This window comes from Leptonychotes weddellii, chromosome 6 (assembly GCF_054177405.1).
Source record: "Leptonychotes weddellii isolate Sample4059 chromosome 6, ASM5417740v2, whole genome shotgun sequence".
In the NCBI taxonomy this organism is placed as follows: Eukaryota; Metazoa; Chordata; class Mammalia; order Carnivora; family Phocidae; genus Leptonychotes; species Leptonychotes weddellii.
The window spans coordinates 104,314,987-104,340,525 of NC_138374.1; the positions used below are offsets into that span (position 1 = coordinate 104,314,987).

At 39.4% G+C, this 25,539-nt stretch overlaps 1 protein-coding gene across 7 annotated transcripts; it reads right to left on the reverse strand.

Moving 5' to 3' along the window:
- Positions 1-4,568: 4,568 nt before the first annotated feature.
- On the reverse strand, positions 4,569-25,539 carry TATDN3 (TatD DNase domain containing 3). 7 transcript variants are annotated; one of them, XM_081824850.1, is made up of 11 exons: positions 25,332-25,468; positions 24,753-25,246; positions 23,584-23,616; positions 22,600-22,673; positions 21,873-21,957; positions 16,915-16,977; positions 15,566-15,675; positions 15,346-15,401; positions 13,679-13,791; positions 9,162-9,242; positions 4,569-5,508 (listed from the first exon to the last, which is right to left on the reverse strand). In XM_081824850.1, exons 4-11 carry the CDS (start codon positions 22,662-22,664, stop codon positions 5,365-5,367), a joined length of 717 nt encoding a protein of 238 aa, XP_081680976.1. In that variant the 5' UTR covers positions 22,665-22,673; positions 23,584-23,616; positions 24,753-25,246; positions 25,332-25,468; the 3' UTR covers positions 4,569-5,364. The 7 variants fall into 7 exon arrangements, with proteins under 7 accessions (XP_081680976.1, XP_030893415.1, XP_006742044.1 ...); XM_031037555.2 differs by lacking the exon at positions 24,753-25,246 and having other exon boundaries at positions 9,162-9,236; positions 25,332-25,488; XM_006741981.3 differs by lacking the exon at positions 24,753-25,246 and having other exon boundaries at positions 25,332-25,487.

Below are 25,539 nucleotides of genomic sequence, written 5' to 3' on the forward strand. Positions count from 1 at the left end.
GTGCACGTACCCCTTCGGATCCCTACTTTTGTATCTTTGGGGTAAATACCCAGTAGTGCAATTGCTGGATCATAGGGTAGCTCTATTTTCAACTTTTTGAGGAACCTCCATACAGTTTTCCAGAGTGGCTGCACCAGCTTGCATTCCCACCAACAGTGTAGGAGGGTTCCCCTTTCTCCGCATCCCCGCCAACATCTGTTGTTTCCTGACTTGTTAATTTTAGCCATTCTGACTGGTGTGAGTAGACTCCTTAACTTCTATTAACAATAAATGCTTCCAGTTGGGCCTAAGATCAGAAAGTTAGAAGCAGCAGATAAAAATGGATTTACATACAGATTTCCTCCATTAGGGAGCTACTGATTGCAGAAGGTGCCTGTTAAAATGGACTTTAGGAGCGCCTGGGTGGCTCAGTCGTTAAGCACCTGCCTTCGGCTCAGGTCACGATCCCAGGGTCCTGGGATCGAGCCCCGCATCGGGCTCCCTGCTCGGCGGGAGGCCTGCTTCTCCCTCTCCCACTCCCCCTGCTTGTGTTCCCTCTCGCTGTGTCTCTCTCTGTCAAATAAATAAATAAAATCTTTAAAAAAAAAAAAAAAAATAAAATGGACTTCAAATTTGTTTGGTGAAAGTATTGCATTGACGAACTTTGCTGTAGTGGTGTGGACAGCAATGTGAGACACCCCCTGGGTGGAGTTTTGTGGCCTGACTATTACAGCGGTCAGAGTTCTTAGTTTCAAGAAACAGAAACCAACTTGGAATAATTTAAGCAGACAAGGAATTTATTAAATATATTGGGTAGCTCACACAAGCGCCAAGAAGGCCAGTGGACCCGGTTTGTAGGTCACAGAGCTAGAAACAATGCCCAGATCGGGCCACAAAGTGCAGGAGGACTCACTGCCTTCGGATGCTAGATACTACAGGACAATCAAGGCCACCAGCGCCTCTCAACTGGGTGCAGGTGCCACCTCCCACCCCTGCATGGTGTCCACACAGCCGGTTTCTTTATCTTTACATCCCTGGCTTCAGATTCCAAGACTGGGTTGGGTGCAGTATTGGTGGAACTTAGGTCATATAACTGTGATAGTTGGTAAGAAAATTTGGGAAAGCAAGTATTTGGCATCTTCAGCTTCTAGAGTGGAAGACGGGCTGTGCCTCGTAAGCTAAGGGATTCTACAAATACAGGAAAAGTGGAGAAAAAGAATGAAATTGTTCAATGCAGTGTAGCCTTTGCGTTATCCCCGAATCAACATGGATCCTTCTTGCTCTAAGAATGTCTTTGGAAATGCTTTCCCAAGATAAATCACCATCTGCCAGGGACTGCCAATGCCTTCTCCCTGGACATGGCTGCCTGGAACGCTCTACAGGCTCTATAAGGAATCCCATTGTTCCTTCTCTCCCTTCCTTCTTTCCTTCACTTCCCCAAGGGTTTCTTTTTCTTTTTTTTTTTTAAGATTTTATTTATTTATTTGGCAGAGAGAGACACGGCGAGAGAGGGAACACAGCAGGGGGAGTGGGAGACGGAGAAGCAGGCTGCCCGCGGAGCAGGGAGCCCGATGCGGGGCTCGATGCGGGGCTCGATCCCAGGACCCTGAGACCAGGACCTGAGCCGAAGGCAGACGCTTAACGACTGAGCCACCCAGGCGCCCCTCCCCAAGGGTTTCTTGGTGACAACTACTTTAGGGTATCGATCTTCTCACCAATCAGGATTCTTAAAGATAGAAAGAACAGAAACGAAATCTAGCTAATTTAAGGAAATGAACTTACTGAAGGTTATTGGATAAAATCTCCAGGAGGGCTGAAAAACCAAATTCATGCCACTGAACCAGAAGCACAAAGACCACTGCCACAGCCACTGGGCACAGACCCTGCAGTGCACACTGCCAACCTTGCCAAGCTGGACTCTAAATTCACTATCCTACGCACCTCACCAGAATGAAGTCGGTCAGTCCTGGCCTCTTCAAATCCCTCAAATAATTCAAACTCAAGGGTGGGTCATGGTGTCAGTGCCTTGTTGCAAAGAGGCTGGAAAGTGACTACCTGGCATTTTCAACTTCTACAAGGTGAGAGATTCACTAAAGAGAGCAATTCACATGTGTCATGGCCACAAAAAAAAAAGATAGATGTCCATCCATATGAACCTCAAGACCTCAAGACCCCTTCTCTCTCCTACTGCTTCCCTTAGTTACTGCCTATCTACTTAAATTCAGAGTTCTTGATTTGAAATACCCAAAGGATGGCTTTTGAAGGATGTTAAACTAATGCAAAGATCAAATTGGGATATTTGGAAAAAAGTGCTGGAATGGAAGTCAGGGGATTACAATTCGAAACGTATCACACATAAACTGTGAGCATTTACACAATTTATTTAAATTACTTGGGCTTCAGAAGCAATCCACAGAAAGGTCCTGTACAGAGGACATTAGACTTTTAATACTTTCTGCTTTTATATGCTATGCATGGTTCTCTATGTTTATTATATTAAACTATTAACTTGGGAAATGTTATTTGCACCAGTTTTAACATGCAAGGTATAAATAATACTCAGGTTGTTAACGAATTACAGAGATGTTCACCAAAGAAGTCATCTTTTTTAGAGATGTGCTTTCTTTGGAATTAGCCAAAAATAAGGAGGGTAAGGAGGGCGTACTAGGATGTTTTTGCTTGAAGCCTCATGTTTAAGCTTGTAACACTGATAATTAGATAATTAGAATTATCTAATTTCTTTCCACTCTATCTTTTGGACTGACTTTGTAATTATTAGCACAGACTCTGTCATAGTTTTAAAAGGGCCGTGAAAAAAATAAATAAAAAGGACAGCGAGATTTGCTTATGATTGAAAAGCTAAACTCTAAAAAGTACAGAACAATTTCTGGAAACCCTTTGCAAGTTACCCAGATCCTGTAAATGAAATGTCAATTCAAATATGTTACTGTGAAGTATTCAATCAAAAGCATGAAAGGGGCAAGAAAGGGCAAATTAAAAAATTAAACTCTGAAGTATGAGTGTAGCTCAAGCACGCAAAAACAAGACTCTTCTTTATGTTCAGCTTAGAAGAAGGATCTGGGAGAGGGGAAGGAAATATGCAACAGCAAGAGGATGGTGGAGGATTATTAAGAAAAGTAGTGGGCAGGAGATAGAAAAGCAGCAGCAAGGTGATCAAATGAACCCTTGGTTGCATAATAATGGAAGAAAAGAGTTGATATTAATTTTTCTTTTTTAATTTAAAGAATGATACATATTCATCTGATTCTTACCTTTTCTTACCAGAATAAAAAAAGACAAACGCTGGAATAAGAAATGTTTCCTTTAGTAAAGAAGGTCACCATATGCTGTCAGAGGGGAGGGGGTTAGAAAAGCCCTTCTAGCCTTTCACTTGGGGGAGGGTATTCCTACAGAACATTAAAGATTTGCTTTTCTGGACCATGAGAGTTTATTCCTATTTTTCAGAATGTTTAACATTAGGAAATCTTTGAATAACATTTAATACATTCATAGGCTGGAGATGAAAAATATGCACCTCAAAACAAAACAAAACAAAACAAAAGCCGAACCAGTTAAAAGGTACAGAGTATTAAATCTCCATTTCAAAGAGCAGATTGAAAGAGAACATATCTAACTTGTCAGCTGCAGTCAGTTGGACTTACTACCTCCATTCGCTTATTTTAAAAGATATGTAAGAGCATATGATATTGCAAACCTTGTTTCAGACCACAGAGAAGATGCAAAAAGAAAATAAAATTGGTTTGTTCTCAAATGGTCTGTAATTTCTAAAGACAAAAACATATACAAGGTAACCCTAGTAAAAAGGAATGTGTGTTAAATGTCATCTGACTGGTTTTGTAGAACCTCATTCCTCCTTTATTATAGTACTTCTCACATTGTTTTGAAATTATTTGTCCACTTTATTACATTTTGAACTGAAGGCAAGGACCATGTCTTATTCCTCTCTGTAGCCTATGGACCTAGATTAGTGGGAAACCTATTGGAGGGGCTCCACAACTGTTTGTGTGATAAATGAAACGAATAAATTGATGAGTAAATGAAGAGAGCTACACAATTCAGAGGGCAGGGATTGTATGTGGCTGGAGTGATGGAGCCAGGGGAAGTCATTTAAGTTGGATCTGAAAGGATTTAAAGGTGAGAGTTTGACAAAGGGAGTGTGGGCAGAAAGGGTAGGAAACAGGCGGAAGAAATAGAGTTGAAAGAGAGCCAGAAGTCTGATTTTAATAGAATCTCCCACTACATGTAGGAATGTCATCTCTCATGATGCTGATGGGTGGTCAAGTGCCTCATGAAGTACCCTCTTCGGTTTCTTAGCTAATCTAGTTTGGTTTGGACAGTCTGCCCTAGAACTAGTTTTGATTCCTCTATAAATAAATTAATTTCAAAATACTAAAGATTATGTAAAATCACTTAGCTTTTTAGGAAATTCATTTTTTTCTATGATAGGCACTTTTCCCAGTATTTGCTGCTTGTATAATTTAGTAAAATTAAATATGCAGGCTTTGGTATGGGTCACAACGTTTAGTAAACTACATATGAGATTTTTAAAAATTGGGGTAAAAGAGACATAACATAAAATACCACTTTAATAACGACCAGGTGTGTAGGTTAGTGGCATTACATACATTCACATTATCGTGCTACTGTACCCACCATCCATCCACAGAACTCTTTGCAGCCAAGATTTTCAAAACTTAAAAATATAAAATATCACTGTATGCAAAAATAGTCAGATACATTTTAATAAAGCTATGTACATTTTAAACGTGACAATATTCAGACTGGAACTTAAACTCGGTTTATTACCTAAACTTTGGGGCTTGGCACTTAATGGTGATAGCACAAACCACTGGCCTCATAAGTCAAAATCTATGATCAATATAAAAACCTATACATTTTTCTCTTAAAAAGAAGTAATTCAAAGTACTAACAATTCAATTTTACAAACCCAGAAAAGAGATCTCTGACAGTGTAAGAAACAAGATGATCTCCTTCCACTAGATAAATCCTGTGGTGGGGAAGGATCAAACGTTAGCTGTCCCAATACTGCTCATGTCTTACCTGGGGGAGCCTCCCTTGCCAGAAGAAATGGTTTCAGGTCATATGGTGGGTTCTACTTAATGGTGTAAGGTAAGAAGCAGTGGTGTTTCCCAATCTCTTGCTAGGACTCCATTCATTATAAAGAAGCACAAGGTAGAATCAGAATCCAGGGTTTCAGGACCCAAGCCCGGTTTTAGGAGAAATATTTCTCTAAAATCATAATCTTCTATATCCTTATATAATGGCCTCACACTTCAGTTCAGACTCCTACTCAGAACATTTCTTTCTCTCAAATGCTGTCCCCTATGTCATTTGGTTTTGAAGCTACTTCTGGAGCAGATGCTGAAGCTTAGGAAACAGCCTCAATGAATTCTGTGTTGTCACTTCTATAACTTCTTCTACTGAGATCCCCTTCACCTGGGCAATATATTCTGCTGAAATGGAAATGTTTTGGGGTTCATTTCGTACCTGAAACAGAACAAAGCAGAAAGTGAATCAGATATGACAGTCAAGGGAAGCAATCTTGGAGACCATAGACAAAACAGAACAAAGTGAGTTGGTAAAAACCAATGAGGGGCACCTGGGTGGCTCAGTCGTTAAGCGTCTGCCTTAGGCTCAGGTCATGATCCCAGGGTCCTGGGATCGAGCCCCACATCGGGCTCCCTGCTCCGCGGGAAGCCTGCTTCTCCCTCTCCCACTCCCCCTGCTTGTGTTCCCTCTCTCACTGTATCTCTCTGTCAGATAAATAAAATCTTTTAAAAAAAAAAAAAAAACCAATGAGCTTTTTTTTTTTTAATGGGCAGGTTAGGGGTGGCAAGGTGGCAAGGCTGGGGAGAAGGCCCTGAACTTAAGTTAAGAGCTACAGCCACAAGGCTGGCCTGTATAACGTTGACTGTAAGTCGGTGTTGCTCTTTAAAAGAGCCCTGGCACCTAGCAGATGAAGCAGTCTGTAGGTGGTGAACACTTGGTGACCTGCCTGACCTGATGGATTAACTGTGCTTGGTTTGTTGCAGAAGTGAGCGCTTGTAAAGGTCACTGCTCTGTGGCTTGGCCTCTTCACCTCACAGGTTATATTACAGTTGGATTCAAGAATTGCTACTGTGTGTCTGGAAGACTAAATAGATTATACACTGGTATTTCACTGATTCTAAGACACATTTCCTCCTATGTAACATCTCTGAAATTGATAGATGTTTTACTTACATTCAATGGCATGTCACAGCACGACTGGCAGTGTTTTTTTCTTTTTCAATGGTTACAAAACAGTGGTGTATCTATAATCAGGAGTATTTAGATTTTGTGAATTTCATTATTATTATTTTTTCCTACTCAGGATGATAATGATGTTCAGAGGAATAAGAGAACTGTTAAAGTTAAAAAAAAAATGACCTTGATAATTAGCCTAAAAAAACAATGAAAAATGTGCACCAAGATTTTTGTTCAAGGACGTTCATCATATTGTTTATGATACTGTGTTGGAAACAACATAAATGACAACATCAAGTTACATATATTATGGTCTGTTCACACACTGGAATATTATGCAGTTATTAAACATGATGAGGAAAAGTATATTTATTGACATATATAGATATTTACCACATAAAAGCAAGTCAAGAAATGTGTTCAAGTGAATCTTATTTTTATGAAAAATATATATGTACATATATGGATATTAAAAAGGCTGGAAGGACATAAAAACTTACATTTATTTAGTGCTTATTGTTGGCAAGGTTTTGTTGTCAGCTTTTCATGGAATTTCTCACTTATTCCTCAAAGTAACTCTGTGAGATAGGTACTATTGTTATCAGTTTTGTGTACCGTTTTTTTGTTGTTTTATTTTTTTTAAAGATTTAATTTATCTATTTGACAGAGAGAGACACAGCGAGAGAGGGAACACAAGCAGGGGGAGTGGGAGAGGGAGAAGCAGGCTTCCCGCGGAGCAGGGAGCCCGATGCGGGGCTCGATCCCAGGACGCTGGGACCATGACCTGAGCCGAAGGCAGGCGCTTAATGACTGGGCCACCCAGGCGCCCCTTGTGTCCTGTTTTCATAGATAAGAAGGAATCCTACACAGCTAGTATATAGGCTGGCTGAGGTTTGAGCCTGAGCAATCTGGCATCAGTTTATGCTTTTAGCCACTGTACTCTAGTGGTAACCTCTCAGGGGTAGATGGTTCTATTTTCTTGTTTATGATTTTCTGTGTTTTCTAATTTTCTAAACAAAACATATTTTACTTAACAAAAAGCATATTCAAGCTACAAAATTCATTGATTCAATAAATACTTCTGAGTACCTGTTATGTGCAAGGCGCCATGCCAGAAACTCAGAATTCTTGTCAAATCAACTAGATGTAAATATAAACTGAGTTAGAATAGCATTTGAAATTCATTCCTGTTGGGGCACCTGGGTGGCTCAGTTGGTTAAGTGTCGGGCTCCCTGCTCGGCGGGAAGCCTGCTTCTCCCTCTCCCACTCTCCCTGCTTGTGTTCCCTCTCTCTCTGTGTTGCTCTCTGTCAAATAAATAAATAAAATCTTAAAAAAAAAAAAAAAAAAGTGTCTGCCTTCGGTTCAGGTCGTGATCCTGGAGCCCTGGGATCGAGTCCTGCATCGGGCTCCCTGCTCAGTGGCGAGTCTGCTTCTCCCTCTCTTTCTGCCCTTCCCCCAGCTTGTGCTCTCTCTTTCTCAAATAAATTAAAAAAAAAAATGAAATTCATTCCTGTTTAGGGAAAAAAAATGCTAGGTCCTTTTCCTTCTAGTTTACACTAACCAGGAAAGCAATTCTGTACCATTTTGTTCTATACCCAAACAAATAACTGGAATTGTGATTTTTCTGTCTTCTATATTTTTAAGAGCTGACTTACAAAAATATGTATCTAATTGGACATTAATTAGCAATATTCACATTGCAATCATAAACAATCATAGTTTATTAAAAATCACATCACAACTACTCCCAAACCTCTGAATCTTGAATGCCAGTCTTTTGAACCTGGCAGGCATGGAGACACAGATCTGATGGGCGGTCAAGGACACAAGTTAGCTACACACTGGAAGGCGAATATAATACGCACTAAGGCAAAAAGAGTAGATACTCTGGCTTCCTTTCAGTTATAATTTTAAAAGGTAGCAATATTTAAAGTATGATTCTTTGTGACCTATAATAACAAAATGTAGAGAAAGATCACATCAGTAAATCCATGACTATATCAATATTTGTACTGAAAGAAACAGCCTCATTATAACATGCCAATTAAAAGAAGAAAAAAAAATTTTTTGAGCATCTACTATATACCAGACACTGCTAGACATTTCATATACATTATTTCATTTAATCCACACTGTAATATTTTAATGTTATTATTGTCATTTTGTAAACGAGGAAACAGGTTTTTGTGTGTGTGTTTTTTTAAAGATTTTATTTATTTATATGAGAGGGAGAGTGAGAAAGAGAGAGAGCATGAGCAGGGAGAGGAGCAGAGGGACAGGGAGACAGGGGAAGCAGGCCCCCCCTGAGCAGGGAGCCTGATGTGGGGATCGATCCCGGTACTCAGGGATCACGACCTGAGCCGAAGGCAGACGCTTAACCAACTGAGCCACCCAGGTGCCCTGAGGAAACAGATTCAAAGAGATTAAATAACTTGCCCAAAGTCACTCAGCTAGTGGGTAGCAGAGATAGGATTTGAAACCAGGTCTTTCTGACTCTAGACACGGAGTTTTTTTACTATACTGGTGCGGCTCTCATTATTATGTAAATTAAGACCTGGCCAATATCCAGTAATATTCGCTAGAGCACAACAGCTATAAAATTAATAAAACCTCTCAACCAAGCATTAAAACAGGATTCCAATGGAGGCACCTGGATGGCTCAGTCGGTTAAGCGTCTGACTCTTGGTTCGGCTCAGGTCATGATCTTGTGGTCGTGGAATCAAGCCCTGTGTTGGGCTGTGTTCAGTGTGGGATTCTCTCTCCCTCTCATTCACTCTTTCTCTTTCAAATAAATAAATAAAATCTTAAAAAAAAATAGGATTCCACTGTATTTACACTGTAATGAGAAACACAGCTAAGGTGAAAATAGCTCAAAAGAAAGACAATCTAAATAATGTAGGAATTAGATAATCACCTGTTTTTCTGGTCCTAGTGCAGGTGAATCTGTTTCTAAGCAAATTGAAGTTAAAGGCAACTGTTTCACAAGTTTCTGTTTCTTAGAGAAAAGAGAAAGCTAGTCAGTTTAAAACATGAGACATAAAGATAAAAAAAAACGGAGCATTAAACCCATATACCAATGCATCCTACTTTGCAGGAACCTAAAATTCATGCTTTCATATTCAATTAATTATTAAAACTTTCAACTGTTACTAAATGCTCACCACAATAAATGTAGTTACCATCTGTCACCATACAAGATTATCACAATACTATTGACTATATTCCCTATGGTGTACTTTTCAACACCATAACTTAGTTTGTAACTGAAAGTTTGTACCTCTTAACCCCCTTCACTTATTTTGCCCATTTCCCCACCCCCTTCCCTTCTGGCAACCACCAGTTTGTTCTCTTATGAGTCTGTTTGGTTTTCTTTGTTCATTTGTTTTGTTTTTTAGATTCCACATAAAAGTAAAATCATATAGTATTTGTCTTTTTCTGTCTGATTTATTTCACTTAGCATAATACCCTCTTGATCCATCCATTTTGTTGAAATGGCAAGATTTCATTCTTTTTTATGGCTGAATACTGAAGCACTGTTTGTAACAGTGAAACACTAGAAATGACCTAATCTTAAGGTAATGATTAAATAAATTATGGTACATCCAAACTGTGAAGTATTATGCAATCACTTTAAAGATGAGGTAGATCCATATTTATAGACACAAGCAGATATCCACAAATTTTCCTAAGTATTTGGAAATTGAGCAACACACTTTGAAATAATCGATATGGTCAAAGAGGAAGTCACAAGGTAAATTACAAAATATTCCAAACTGAAAGAAAGTGAAAATACAGCATCTATCAAAATCTGGGACTGCAACTACAAGATCCAGTTAGCGCTAATGAAACTATCGCAGTAAAGGTTTACATGAGAAAATAAGAAAGATTACAAATAATCTAAAGTTCTACCTTAAACTATAAAATGAAACTATAAAAAGGATAATATGCAGGCCCACCTTGTTTTATTGTGTTTCACAGACAGTGAGGTGTTTTTTTTGTTTGTTTTTTTACAAATTGAAAGTTTGTGGCAACCCTGCAAGTCTATAGGTGCCATTTTTTCCAAAAGCATTTTCTCATTTCATGTCATTCACATTTTGGTAATTCTTGCAATATTTCAACCGTTTTCATTGTTATTATATTTGTTATGCTGATCTGTGATCAGTGCTCTTTGATGTTGCTATTGTAATTGTTCTGCAGCACCATGAACTGCGCCCATACAAGATGGTAAGTTTAAAAGTTGCTTGTGTTCTGACTGTTCCACCCACCAGCCATTCCCTTGTCTCTCTCCCTCTCCTTAGGTCTATTTCCTGAGACACACAATACTGAAATTAGGCCAACTAATAACACTACACTGGCCTCTAAGTGTTCAAGGGAATGGAAGGGTCACACATTTCTCATTTTAAATCAAAAGCTAGAAATGATTAAGCCTGGTGAGAAAAGCCAAGATAGGCGGAAAGTGAGACGTCTTGGGCCAGTTCACTGAGTTGTGAATGCAAAGAAGTTCTTGGGGGAAATTACAAGTGCTGCTCCAGGGAACACACAAATGATAAAACAAAACAGCCTTATTACTGATATAGGGAAAGTCTGAGTGGTCTGGGTAGAAGATCAAACCAGCCACAACCTTCCCTTAAGCCGAAGCCCTATTCAGAGCAAGGCCCTTCTATTCTATGCAGGCTGAGAGAGGTGAGGAAGCTGCAGAAGAGCTTGATGCTAGCAGAGGCTGGTTCATGAGGTTTACAGAAAGAAGCCGTCTCCATAACATCAGAGTGTAAGGTAAAGCAGCAAGTGCTAATGTAGAAGCTGTGAGTTACCCAGAAATCTTGCTAAGAGAATTTATGAAGGTGGCCATGCTAAAGGATAGATTTTCAATGTAGACAGAACAGCCTTATACTGGAAGAAGATGCCATCTAGGACTTTTGTAGCTAGAGAGAAAAATCTATGCCTGCCTTCAAAACTTCAAAGGACAGGCTAACTCTCATTAGGTGCTAATGCAGTTGGTTGACTAAGTTGAAGTCAATGTTTGTTTACCATTCTAAAAATCCTAGGGCCCTTAGAAATAGTGCTAAATTTATTCTGCTTGTGCTTTATAAATGGAACAACAAAGCTTGGATGCAGGCACATCTGCTTACAACATGATTTAATAAAAATTAAGTCCACTGTTGAGATAAAAAAGATTCCTTCCAAAATATTACTGCTCATTGACAATGCACCTGGTCACCCAAGGGCTCTGCTGGAGATATACAAGTAGAGTAATGTTTTCATGCCTGCTAACACAACAACCATTCTGCAGTCTGTGGACCAAGTAATAACTCTGATTTCCAAGTGTTACTATTTAAGAAATACATTTCATGAGGTTATAGTTAGTATCACATAGTGATTCCTTGGATGGATCTGGGCAAAGTAAACTGAAAACCTTCTGGGAAGGATTCACCATTCTACATGTCATTAAAAACATTTGTAAGTCATAGAAAGAGGTCCAAATATCAACATTAACAGAAGTTTGGAAGAAATTGATTCCAACCCTCATAAATGACTTTGAGGGGTTCAAGACTTCAGTGGAGAAAGTAACTACAGATGTGGTGGAAATAGTAAGAGAACTGGAATAAGAAGTGGAGCCTGAAGATGTGAATGAATTGTTGCAATTTCACAATAAAACTTGAATGAATGAGGAGTTGTTTCTTATGGGTGAGCAGAGAAAGTAGTTTCTTGGGATGGAATCTACTCCTGGTGAAGATGCTGTGAAGATTGCTGAAATAACAATAGATTTAGAATATTACATATATTTAGTTGATAAAGCAGTGGCAGGGTTTAAGAGGATTGACTCCAATTTTGAAAGAAGTTCTACTGTGGGCAAAATGCTATTAAATAGCATCATGTGCTATAGAAAAATCATTCTTGAAGGGAAGAGTCAATGGATGCAGCAAACTTCACTGTTGTCTTATTTTAAGAAATTGCCTCAGCCACCCCAACCTTTAGCAACCATCACCCTGATCTGTCAGGAGTCACCAACATTGAGGCAAGACCCTCCACCAGCAAGGAGATTATGACCCCCTGAAAGCTCAGATGATGGTTAGCATTTTTTAACAATAAAATACTTTTATTTATTTTTAAATTTTTACTTATTTATTTGAGAGACAGCAAGCACACACTAGCTGGGAGGGGTAGAGTGGTAGAATCTGAAGCAGACTCTGCACTGAACGAGGAGCTGGACATAGGGCTGGATCCCATGACTGCGAGACCATGACCTGAGTTAAAACCAAGAGCTGGACACTTAACTGACCGAGCCACCCAGGTGCCCCACAATAAAACACTTTTAAATTAAGGCATGTACATTGTTTTTTTGGACACAGTGCTATTGCACACTTAATAGACTACAATATAGTGTACACATAACTTTTATATGCACTGGGAAACCAAAAAATTCACTTGACTTGCTTTACTGTGATATTTGCTCTATTGCAGTAGTCTGGAACCGCACCTGCAACATCACTGAGGTATGCCTGGCTCATGACCAAGTAGAATTTATCCAAGGAATACAAGGTTGGTTCTACATTAGAAAATCAATCAATACAATTTACAGGCCAAGAAAAGAAGACCAGTATGATCATCTCAGTAGAGGCAGAACAAACATTTGACAAACAGAAAATGGAAATAAGGTTGATAGAAATAAACAGTTTCTTTAAAAAGAAAAAAACATTTGACAAAATCCAACATGTCTTTTTTTTAAGATTTATTTATTTATTTGAAAGCGAGAGAGAGAGAGAGAGAGAGAAAGTGAGTGTGAGCGGGGAGGGGCAGAGGAAGGAGGGAGGGAATCTCAAGCAGACTCCCCACCAAGTGTGGAGCCTGATGCAGGGCTCAATCCCACAACCTGGAGATCACGACCTGAGCTCAAACCAAGAGTTGGACACTTAACTGACTGAGCCACCCAGGCGCCCCAGATTATTTGTCTTTCTACTTGGTGAGTTGTAATGGTATTTTATGTACTCTGAATACTAGACCCTTACCAGATATAGTTTGCAAACACCTTTCCTCCTTCTGTGGGTTAACTTTTCACTTTCTCAATAGTGTTTTTTGAAGCATAAAAGTTCAAAAACTGTTTTATTGTGGAAGTTTTAAATTTTGACGATGTCCAATTTATCTATTTTTTTCTTTGGTTGCTTGTGCTTTTGGTGTCATATGTAAGAAACCACTGCTTATTCCAAAGTTACAAAGATTTTGATTTGTTTTCTTCTAATAGTTTTATAAATTTTAGCTCTTGGGTTTAGCTCTTTGATTCATTTTTGAGCTACTTTTCATATACATGTGAGGTAGGGACTGACGATTACTTTTTGTAATGTAACTCGAATAGTATTAGAAGTGTGTAATAAAAGCTCATGATTTAAAGGGTATTTTACAAAGCATAAAATGAGGCTTAGCTAAGGAACTTACCTGTCCACTTCTTATGATAGAAGGAGGAATTGAGAAGAAGTACCCAGCTCTTACTCCTTCCATCGCTACAGATGGCCGGCCATCAAATGCATGCAGGAGCACTTTGTCAGCACCTGTTAAAGATTAAAGATAATTTAGAGTTTCCTTTCATTTCCTTAACAAGAAGTTTTCCCACTAATCAAAGTGGGCAACATAGATTATAAATTTTAAGTAAACTTTGGTCACTATAATATAAAGATGAGGTTCTATGACTTTTTTTTTTCTTAAGTTTTATTTATTTAAGTAATCTCTACACCCCATATGGAGCTTGAACTCAAAACCTGAGATCAAGAATTGCATGCTCTTCCAACCAGGTGCCCCTATATGATTTCTAAAGGGTAAATGTACAGTGTTCAAACAGTAAAATAAAAAATAGAGAACATTCTTAATCTTCAGAATAAAATCGAAATACAATTTTTTAAGGGCCCCTGGGTGGCTCAGTCAGTTAAGCATCCAGTTCTTGATTTCAGCTCAGGTCTTGATCTCAGGGTCGTGAGTTCAAGCCCCACGTTGGGCTCCACACGGGGCGTGGAGCCTACATTAGAAAAAATATAAATTTTTAAATAAATATTTAAACTTCTTATACCATCAAACTTTTTCTAGAAGTTTGTAAACTGTCAAATTATTATTCCTACTAGATTTTTAAGCAGTGAAATTATCCTTAACAAGAATGCTAGTGAAAGAAGAAACAGGGAGCTCAATGACTCAGAGACTCAATAGTTAGGACTGGCTTCACCAAATCACCTCCAGTTCTTAAAGGATGGCTGCTCAGCCTGCATAAAAATCATGCTCAGTATGAGTAATTCCAGTGATTCTCATCACTGAGAAATATAATGCTTTCTAGTTGCAGGCAATTACATTTACTTTACTATTTGATACTGTTTTTTTCAAACAGTAGACATGATCATTAGTGGGTTACAATCATAAATGAATTATGGAATCAATTTAGTGGGTCTCGACTGACCAGCATATGCTTATATGTATATGTGTGACTGCATATATGTATATGTACATATTTATATATGCCTATCTGCACATACATATAGATGTACTGCTCCTTAAACTTTGGCCAGTTTTCTGTATATGTATATACTGAGTCTCAAAATAAAGTCTAAGTACCAAAAAAAGTACTCAAGTGTATTTCTTACTGTGGATGGTACTTTAAAAAGTCTGAAAAGTAATGCTATAAGATATATTTTTACTTTAGGAGCAACAGGTGAAGATAACAGTGCATTTCAGGTATGATGGCCACGACCTGTATAATACCATTTTCTGAGGCAGCAGCCAGAAAACATGCAAGACAGTAACCCATCTTTGCTTTGTTTTTTCCTCTCTCATTAATCAGCTACTTAAGCTGATTAAAAAATTAGAGCTGATAATTTTTAAACTAAGGAATATAAATTACTTGATCCAATTTTTCATTTGCTCTATGCTGGCCTTCTAAATGTCATAATCACTCTTGAAAGTAGGCTGACTTGCAAAATCACCTTAGTTCATTTCCACCTCCACTCTTGCCCCACTCCCTTCCCTTTAAGAAATCAAATTAAAACACAGCTTATTCTATGTGCATGTGGACTGGAACTGTCAAACGTAAATATTAGGCACACTTCTCTCAGGAACCTAAATACCTTGCTCATTCAAGAGGCTGATGGTGGGTCTTCCAGCAGAGCGTGAGTGAACATTTCTGTTTAACAACAAAAAATTCCTTTTAGGTACTTAATCTGAAAGTATTATTTTTGTTCTATTAAAGTAATTCAGAGAAAAAGAAATACAGAGCTCCATCTCAGGAGAATCATTATTTAATTTTCTCTATAGCTATTAATATAGAAAGATGATTAATTAACCTACAAAGGCAAATTTAATCTTTTGGCTAACTGGACCTGTCGGATTAGGACTTGTCGTTGCTCTTCTTTCTGCTCATCAGTGCCAGCAAATCTGGGGGAGAAATCTAGTCCCACCTGTAACAGAAAGATAAAACAGATTTACATGTTTGTGGTTTAATGAATTCAAAAGACATATTGTGGAGCAGTGCTGTCCAAGAGAAATATGATGGGAGCCATACATGCAAGCCACATATATAACTTTACATTTTCTAGTAGCCACATTAAAAACACTAACAAGAGGGGTGCCTGGGTGGCTCAGTTGTTAAGCATCTGCCTTCCACTTGGGTCATGATCCCAGGGAGGCCTGCTTCTCCCTCCCCCACTCCCCTTGCTTGTGTTCCCTCTCTCGCTGTGTCTCTCTCTGTCAAATAAATAAATAAAATCTTTAAAAAAAAAAAACAAAACACTAACAAGAATCAGGTGAAATTAATTTTAATGATACACTTTATTTAATCTGTATGTCCAAAACATCATTATTATTATATAGTAATATTATTATTTCAATACAAAATCAATATAAAAAATCATTGCATTATTTTACATTCTTTTTTTGGGTACTAAGACTTTGAAATCCTGTGTGTTTTATATTTATAGCATATCTCAATTTGGACCAATCACATTTCAAGTGCTATATGTGGTTACTACATTGGACAGTGAAGATTATAAATGACTGTTTCCCTTGATACTCTTTTGGCATACATTGCTAAAGTCTATATTCTAATTTAAGTGTTACTCTTATCTTTTATCTTTGATTAGAAGTGGAGTTTATTACCAAGTGATAAAAATGCTTCACAACTGTAAATTATTTAATAAAAAATGTTCTTTAATTACAAACTCTAGCCTATTTTTAAATTTTTTAAAAAAATATTTTATTTATTTATTAAGTAAGTTCTACGTCCAATGTGGGGCTGGAACTTAGGACCCTGAGATCAAGAGTCACATACTCCACCAACTGAGGCAGCCAGGCACCCCAACAAACTCTAGTCTATTTAAAGTATGTTTGTATATACTGCGTTAACTAACTATAGAGATGACGACCCTATTTAAGAAAAGGGAAAAAAAAGAACAAAGTACACAGAAATGCTAATAAAGTAGTTTTCTTTCATTAACATAAATCTATAGTGGGGCTTTCTACTGTCTTACCTCAGGCTCTTTTGCTTATTGAGGAAGTAGTGACAAATTATTATCCAGCTAAATGAAGTGAATATAATTATCTAAGTCAGTTATAATCACCAATAGTGAACTAAAGATTATATTCATATATCATATGAAAAGTCTGGATTAGCAGTCATTTGATCAGCTATTTGGTGTTACCTCTCCAATTGCCAACAACTGATCTTTATAATTCTCCATAATGGGCAAAGCTACATCCAAATCCTAGGAGAAAAAAAAGTAAATTTGTTTAAATAGAAGTGTAAGGGAACTGATACTTTAGAAAACACCTTTTATATACCAGGCACTATATTATACTGGGTCCTTTACATACATTCCATACCTTTAACCAGTTGAAGAAGTAGTGACAGTCATCCTTCTAAATTTTTTTATTTATTATTTTTATTTTTTTTTAAAGACTTTATTTATTCTTCAACAGAGAGAGAGACAGCGAGAGAGGGAACACAAGCAGGGGGAGTGGGAGAGGGAGAAGCAGGCTTCCCGCTGAGCAGGAAGCCGGATGTGGGACTCGATCCCAGGACCCTGGGATCATGACCTGAGCCGAAGGCAGACGCTTAACGACTGAGCCACCCAGGCGCCCAACAGTCATCCTTCTATAATGGTGAGTACTACTATTTGGAAATTTGAGTAGAAACATCCCACACCCAGTCAGGTTACAAGAACATGACTTTCAATGAAAAGTCTCACTTAAACACTTCCTAATATTTAGGAGGAATTTCCTGACATTTAGGACTGATTTGGATTTCCTCCTGGAATAGGTGACCAAGAGCCATCTTTGGCAGTCACCTTTGTAACTGAGTTTTTGGGGAGTGCTGTGCTCTGTCCTCCTCTTAGGATGTTAATGGTTTTTGAGTTTTTTAATAGCAACAATCCCATACATCCTCTGCACTGTTTTCACTGATTTCTTTTGTCTTTATAATCCTGCTTAGCCTATTTTTGTCCTAAAGGTTCAACAGCATAAACACTAATTATCACACATATGCTTGTTTGTCAATTATTGAAGTAACTAAGTACTGTTAGTTTCCATGGTATTACTATTTCCATTTAAAGAGAATTTACTCTGTGAGGGTTCCCTTGTAAGACAAGGGAAAGACAAATATATGGAAAATTTGCTCCTAGATATCTTTTAAACTACTTTCAGGATTTTAGTCTCAGGATATGTAAATTGCAAAGAACTTCTACTGAGGATAATTAGAACAAAGGAGAATTAAGAAAAGAGAGGTGGAACAGATGGTAGAGGAGCAGGAGGAGATTTTACAATTATGCCTCTGGAGACAGATAACATGAGGGACAGAGTAGATCATGGCCTCAGAAATATATTCTAGTAGACTGGATAAAGAGGAATTAACAGTGTCGTGAGGAGCTAAGAGTATAAAACCCTACAGATCAGAGACGGTGTCTGACAATAGTTGAGGAGGTTAAACATCGTCAGCCAAAGCTTTTTCCATATCAAACATCCAAACTGCTCTGTCTCTGAAGTTCAGAGGGGCTGGAGAAGGTAGAGATTACCCAGGAAATGGTTGACACTTGGAAAGTCTTACAAAGGAAGTGTACATTTGGATGAAGACCAGATAGAGGGAAAAATGAGCTTCTTGGAATATCTATTATCCATGAAAAAAGCAAAACAAATTTACAATGAGACTGTTTCAACTTCTCATGAAATAATCTGGAAGTTTCTGGCAAGTCAAGCATAGTAAGTAGAAATTAATATAATTCATATTACTAATTTTATATGTGTGTATTCGTGTGTGTGGTCCCTATCGTTTTATTTCAATAGATGTAAACATTTTTTTTTTAAAGATTTTATTTATTTATTTATTTGAGAGAGAGAATGAGAGAGAGAGAGAGCATGAGAGGGGGGAGGGTCAGAGGGAGAAGCAGACTCCCCGCTGAGCAGGGAGCCCGATGCGGGACTCGATCCCGGGACTCCAGGATCATGACCTGAGCCGAAGGCAGTCGCTTAACCAACTGAGCCACCCAGGCGCCCATGTAAACAGTTTTATAAAGACATTCCATAGGTCTATTTCTGACTTCATTTCTATTCCCACCTCTTGAATGATGTCTCAAGTTCTTTAATAGCCAATGGTTCTATTATGGGTTTTTTTTTTTTTTTAAAGATTTTATTTATTTATTTGAGAGAGAGAGAGAATGAGAGACAGAGAGCACGAGAGGGAAGAGGGCAGAGGGGGAAGCAGACCCCCCGCTGAGCAGGGAGCCCGACGCGGGACTCGATCCCGGGACTCCAGGATCATGACCTGAGCCGAAGGCAGTTGCTTAACCAACTGAGCCACCCAGGCGCCCCTATTATGGGGTTTTTAAAGATCCTATACCTCTACACCTATGACCGGGACTAATACCATTGTATAATTATTCATGGTTTACAAATGAGGAAATTGAGACTTAGCAAAGTGAAGTGCCACAGATCAAAGAAGCCAGTAGGCCAGGTCTCTGTGACTTCAAAGCCTGTGCTGTTCCCATTATGCTGCTGAAAGAGGACAGAAGAAAGAAAGGAGGAGGAGAAAGGGGGACGGAGGGCAAAAGGGAAGGAGAGCAGATTGATTCTGAATGATTTTAAATAATTACAATAGTTTTTTTATTAAACAAAATGTTTAGTCTTCACAATCTTGAAAACAGGGTCAGGTGTGTAACACAAATGTGTGAAGCAGGCCAAGCAGGGAGGGGAGCCAACTGCAGAGCACATGCTCTGCCTGCAGGGGGCAGTAGATCACACACAGTGAATTGTGGTTCCCTGAAATATCTCTGGGTCCCAAGCCCTGCCTGGTAGTAATATTTATTGAACGGATAAGTTCAGGAATATGCTGAAAGATTTGTGTGAGCTAGGCAATTTTAATTTTATTTATTAGAGCGAGGAAGGGCAAAGGGAGAGACAGAATCCCAAGCAGGCACCACACCCAGGGTGGAGCCCAACGTGGGGTTTGATCTCATGATCCTGGGATAGAAACCTGAAGTGAAATCAAGAGTCCCAGTGTTCAACTGACTGAGCCCCGAGGTGCCCCAGGAACTTTAATTTTATGAACCAAGTGAATTACTAAACACTTACTACATACCAAGTATCAGGGGTTTATATTAGGGGTTTATAATCTAATCGTTATGAGAAAACTAAGCTAGGGTATGGACTACAAGCACACTAAGAATAAAAGAGGAATAATTGCTTATCTCTGGTGTTTTCCAGAGGGCTATCCTGAGATTTTATGAGTTCATATCTGCTTTGAGAATCTGGAATTACCTATCTAATGTTGCTATTCTCATTAGTTTTGTAAGTTAAACAGTTCTATCAGTTCTACATTTATGCCAAAATATGTCAAATCCAGCCACTTCCCTCTCGCCTCTGCTGCTGGCACTCTGGTCCAGTGTGCCATCCTCTCTCCCAGGGACTACTGCAGTGGTCTTCTCACTCTTCCTGTCTTCCTTTTTTTGCACTCTTCAAAATTTGTTCTTCACACCATACCCAAGGGGATCTCTTCAAAACATAAATCCCATCTTGTCCCTCCTCACTTCGAATCCCCCCACTGATGCAAACTGAACTCCAGCAAGGCCCTGGACGCGGTGCTCCCTGCCCAGTCCCTCTGACCCCGCCACCGTTACTTCCCCTTCCCTCGGCCACAGCAGCTCTCTTTCTGTTTCTTGACCACGTCAAGCTCATTCCTACCTTAGGACCTTTGTGCTGGGTTGTTTCGTTTGCCTACAACACTCTGAGCCCTCTCTCTGCAGGGCCAACTCCTTGGCAGCATTCAGGCTGCAGTTCTCATATCACCATCTCAGAGAGGCCTTCCTTGACTACAATCCAAAAATCAGCATCCACAATCCCTATCACATAATCTTGTTTGATTGTCTTAAAGCACTGAGTGCTATCTACAGTTTTCCTGTCCATGTATCTAATTGTTGATTGTCTGTCTGCCCCCAACTAGAATCTAGCTTCCATGAGAGGGATTTCACTCTACAGTGCTTACAGCAGTGCTTGGAATGCAGTAGGTGCTCAGTAAACACTTGCTGACTGACTAACTAAATGAATGCCTAGTCATATAAATCTCTATATAAATGAAATAAATGCTGTCCTGCTATGATCCCCAACATTTTGGAAACTGTATCTCTCTGGCAATTTAACTAATTTTATCATCCCAGGAGAACAACTCAGGAGAACTACAGGACAAGTATTTATTTTTACCTGAAGTGAATTAAAAACAATTTTGTTTCAAAATAAACAGAACTATCTGGGGTATCCTAATGTAGGAATACAGATTCATTACTATAAAAAATGAAAGACCTTGTATCTTAATTTATTCATAGGTAACAGAAAGTCTTTCCTTCTTAAAAATGGGGGGTGCTATCACTCACATTTATGTAATAAAGCACTTAAGAAACTGGATCTCCCCGATGCCAAGTCAGGAGATGAGTCTGAAATATGAGACATATTGGCTATTGTCAGTCAATGAGATCTTGTGGGTAGGATTTGTTTTAGAGCCGGTCGGTATAAAAGCACTACAGTTTCATAAGTCAAGAGCATTCCATTAGAGACAGTTTAACGTTCAAGATGATACTGTGTTCCCTTACGGTACTATATCTATGAATTTGTATCTTTCTTTTTCTGGATATTTTATCACTTTTTGGCCAAACAATATGACAATATGGTAAAAAAATGTGAAAACTACCCGATCATCACAGCTAATGTCATTTCTGTGTTTTTCCCTCTAGTCTTTTCCTTACAGAATATATTTTCACATGAACGTCACAACTAGGGAATAAGCCATTTGGCATCCTGCTTTTCTCCCTATATTATATTGTAAACATTTTTCCTCATTGCTACATAAAATAAACCTTATCGTTCTCAGCTTCCATGTATGCATTCCATACATACATACGTATATTTAACACTCTACAAGTTAATTTTTCCTTAATTTCTGAGCCTCTAGGTTGTTTCTGTTTTTTTTCTCTACTACAAATAATGCTGCAACAAACACCTTTGTGAAAGGTAGCATTTCCTTCTTCTGGATTATTGCCTTAGAATATAAATCAGAAAGAGGAGCATTACTGAATCAAAGGTATCATTTTTTATGGTTCTTGTTTTATATGACTTTTACCTTTAATGTGACACTTCTTTGATCTCCTGGTGAAACTCCTTGAACAGGGTGAACACCCAAGCACGGCAGGACAAACCCCTTATACCTAAAAATGTAGAACAAATTAAAAAAGCAGGAATATTAAACTAGTAGACAATGTTACGCTAAAGAACAAGTATGAAAGAATTTTTTAGGGCTATGTTGATGGATTTTCTTCTTCTCATTCTCTTTAAAATTGGATGACCTTTGATAGTACAAATATGACATAACTGCATCCTTATTAGCAACTCTTTAAATTCTTATTTTTTTTTTAGATTTTATTTATCTGTTTGAGGGAGAGAGCACAAGCAGGGGGGAGGGGCAGAGGGAGAGAGGGAGAAGTAGACTCTCCATCTAGCAGGGAGCCCAACACAGGGCTCGATTCCAGGACCCTGAAATCATGACCTGAGCCGAAGGCAGACGCTCAACCCACTGAGCCACCCAAGCGCCCCAGCAACTCTTTAAATTCTTTTTTTTTTTTTTTTTAAAGATTTTTATTTATTTATTTGACAGAGAGAGACATAGTGAGAGCAGGAACACAAGCAGGGGGAGTGGGAGAGGGAGGAGCAGGCCCCCCGCGGAGCAGGGAGCCCGATGTGGGACTCGATCCCAGGACCCTGGGATCATGACCTGAGCTGAAGGCAGACGCTTAACGACTGAGCCACCCAGGCGTCCAGCAACTCTTTAAATTCTTAATGAAAAGTAGCACCTTTCTGAAAGCTGCATAATCTTTTCAAATTCTCCTGAATGTTCAGCAACCACCACAAGAGCCATGACATTGGCCTGAAACAAAAATGAATAGAATAGTTAGAATCTCAAACAATACACATCTAACATAACTGAAGAGAAATTTATAATCTTCTGTACTTTCAGTTATTCTTGCTCACTCATACTCCATCAATATAATCATGATGGCAATCACTGAGTACTTACTATGTTTCAGGCACTATGTTCAGTGAATATAAATATTACCTCATTTAATCTACACAGCCCTATGAGGTAGGCATTGCTGTAATCCATCATATTGATCAGGAGTTCTGGATGGAGTCAAATAACTTGCTCAAGATCATTATGCCTGTGTAACTCCAGAGCCCATGCTCCTTATTAACCTGCCATATTGAATGATGGCTGTGTATGTAAAAATGTATTGGCAACCGTTTCTGACTATCACTTTAAGGGAAAGCTACAAAGAGGTAGTTACAATGAATTTCATAAAAACTTCCAAAAATTAGTATTTTTTTTCCTGAAACAAATCAAAATGTCTCAGAAAACTTTTATAATTTCTTCAAGATCTCTGGAATAATGTTAATTTTAGAACTGGGAGACAGACCAATCTGTTCCGTATAACTGGTAAGCATGGTAGCTGTGGGAACATGTTTTGGATTCAGACTATCTTGTCTGTATCACTTTACTAGCAGTGTATCTTTGGATAAATTAATCTCTAGGTCTGAGTTTCCTCCTCTATCAAATGGGTAATGTTTGGCTCTAAAATAGCAGCTTCTTCATAAGGATGTTGTGAAACATTAAATGAGATAATGTACAGAAAGGACTAAGCTCCGTGCCTGGCATATAGTAAACAGTAAATTAATGCTACTTATTAACAAAGCAACATAGGCATAGTAAATCTAAATTTCAAGCTGTTCTGGATTGAAATTAATAGGAAAACAAAGGGCAATTATAGATATTGACTTACCTTCTTGGCTTTCTCCAACACATCATCCAGATCCTAAAATAAGCATAAGTCATCACAATTATTTTAGATGAATAACTAACTGCTCTTTGGCTGTGTATATCAGTGTAGTTGAGACAACAATGGCAAGGAACAGTGTGATAGAATGTGAAGAGCTACACTCCCCCACCTTCTGTTTACTCTTCCTTTCTCTCAGTAAAATCTGGCTTCTGTTCCTACTCCACTAAAACAGAAACTGTTATTGTCAAATATAAAGGACACTTCTCTGTCCTCCTCTTACTCTACCCCTCAGCAGCATTAAGAACTCCTCACTTGTCCATTTCTTCCTTCCTGAAATATTTCCCACTCTTGGCTTCTGCAATACCGCTCTCCTGCAAACACCACCCTCCACTAGCTGCTACTTTCAGTCTCCTTAGCTGGCTCTCTCCTCTATTGGATTTCAGGACCCTATGCTCCTCTCTCTGTACACACCTCAGGTGATGGCATCCATAGGTTTTGATATCATCATTATGCTAACGAGTCCCCAGTTTTGAGCTCCAGCCTAGAATTCTCTCCTGAGCCCAAGACTGACATTTAAAATCGACTATATGACATTTCCACTTGGATGGATATTAGGCTTCAACATGTGCCAAACATAGCTCTCCTCTACAAACCTATTCCTTCTATCTGCCCTCCCCAACCTCAGTCTTCCCTCTTCTCAGTAAACAGCACCACCATCCTCCCTACAGCATCCTCATGTCCTCTCTTTCTCTCCCTCTCCACATCCAATTCCTCAGCATGTACCATAGATTCTGGCTCTAAAACACACACCGAATCCACCTACTTTTCTCAAACTCCCCTGCAATCATCATCATCTGCTGTCTACATACAGCAAAAGCCTTCAAACTGGTTTTCTAACTTCCACACTTGCTCTCCATCAGCAAAATGGTTTTTAAAATGGAAATCAGATCTTGTCACTCTCCCTTAAAAAACAAAAAACCCAAACACCTTTACTGGATCTACCTTGTCCTTACTGACCTACCTCACCTATCCCCTGCAACCCTCTAGTCTTATTCCAGTGGCTCTCTCTAGCTCATCACCCTCCACCTAGCCTTTTTGTAGCTTGAATGCGTCAAATTCTATCCTGTCTGGAGCCTGCGACCTGCTTGCTTTCTACACCACCGTACACCCACCTCCTTGCTTGGCTGGCTCTTTGCCTTTCCAGTTCCAAATGAAGTGTCACCTCTTGAGAGGTTTTCCCCCTTAAGAGACTCTGCTCTTCCTTCTCATTTATCAGCCTCTGGTTTCCAATGTAGCTGGTAAAACACTTTGTAACTCGGATTTTGTGTGTGTTCTGTTCTTTCTGTTTGCTTCTCTCCCTCATTAGAACAGGAGCACACGGCGCGCCGGTAAGTACCGAAAGCACACTTCTCCTGGGCAAAGTGGATGCTCGGCCAGGCCAGGAGCTGCGAGGCCGAGGCCGGTGGGGTAAACAGCCGGGCCAAGGGAAGGTAGGGGAGAAGCCCTCTCGTAAGCGGGAGGGGCAAATAAAAGCCACGTAGAAATAGAGAGCTTAACGCTATTCAGGGTCAGAAAGAAAAATCAGAATGACTGAAGTTAAATAGAGAGCCAGGGGCAAGTCACTCAGGGCCACGAACAGGAGCCTGGGAGGATCTGAGGCTTGGTCCTAAGGGAGGAGAGCAAAAATAACCTGAAGGGAAAGGACGGGAGGGCCTCCCCGCTCCCACGGGCCGGGCCTCGCCCATACATACGCTGTCAAAGTCCGGGGCCGAGAGGTGGCAGTGACAGTCCACCAACCCTAGGCCCACCGCCCCCATCGCCACAGCCGCCGCCGCCCTCCACTCTCCCGCCGAGCCTCAGCCGGAACGCTGTCGCTGCACCGGTTCAGTTTCCGGCCGGACGCGTGCCTCTTCCCCCAGTGAGAGCCCGCCCTTCCGCTCCCAGCGTTCCCGCCCGCAG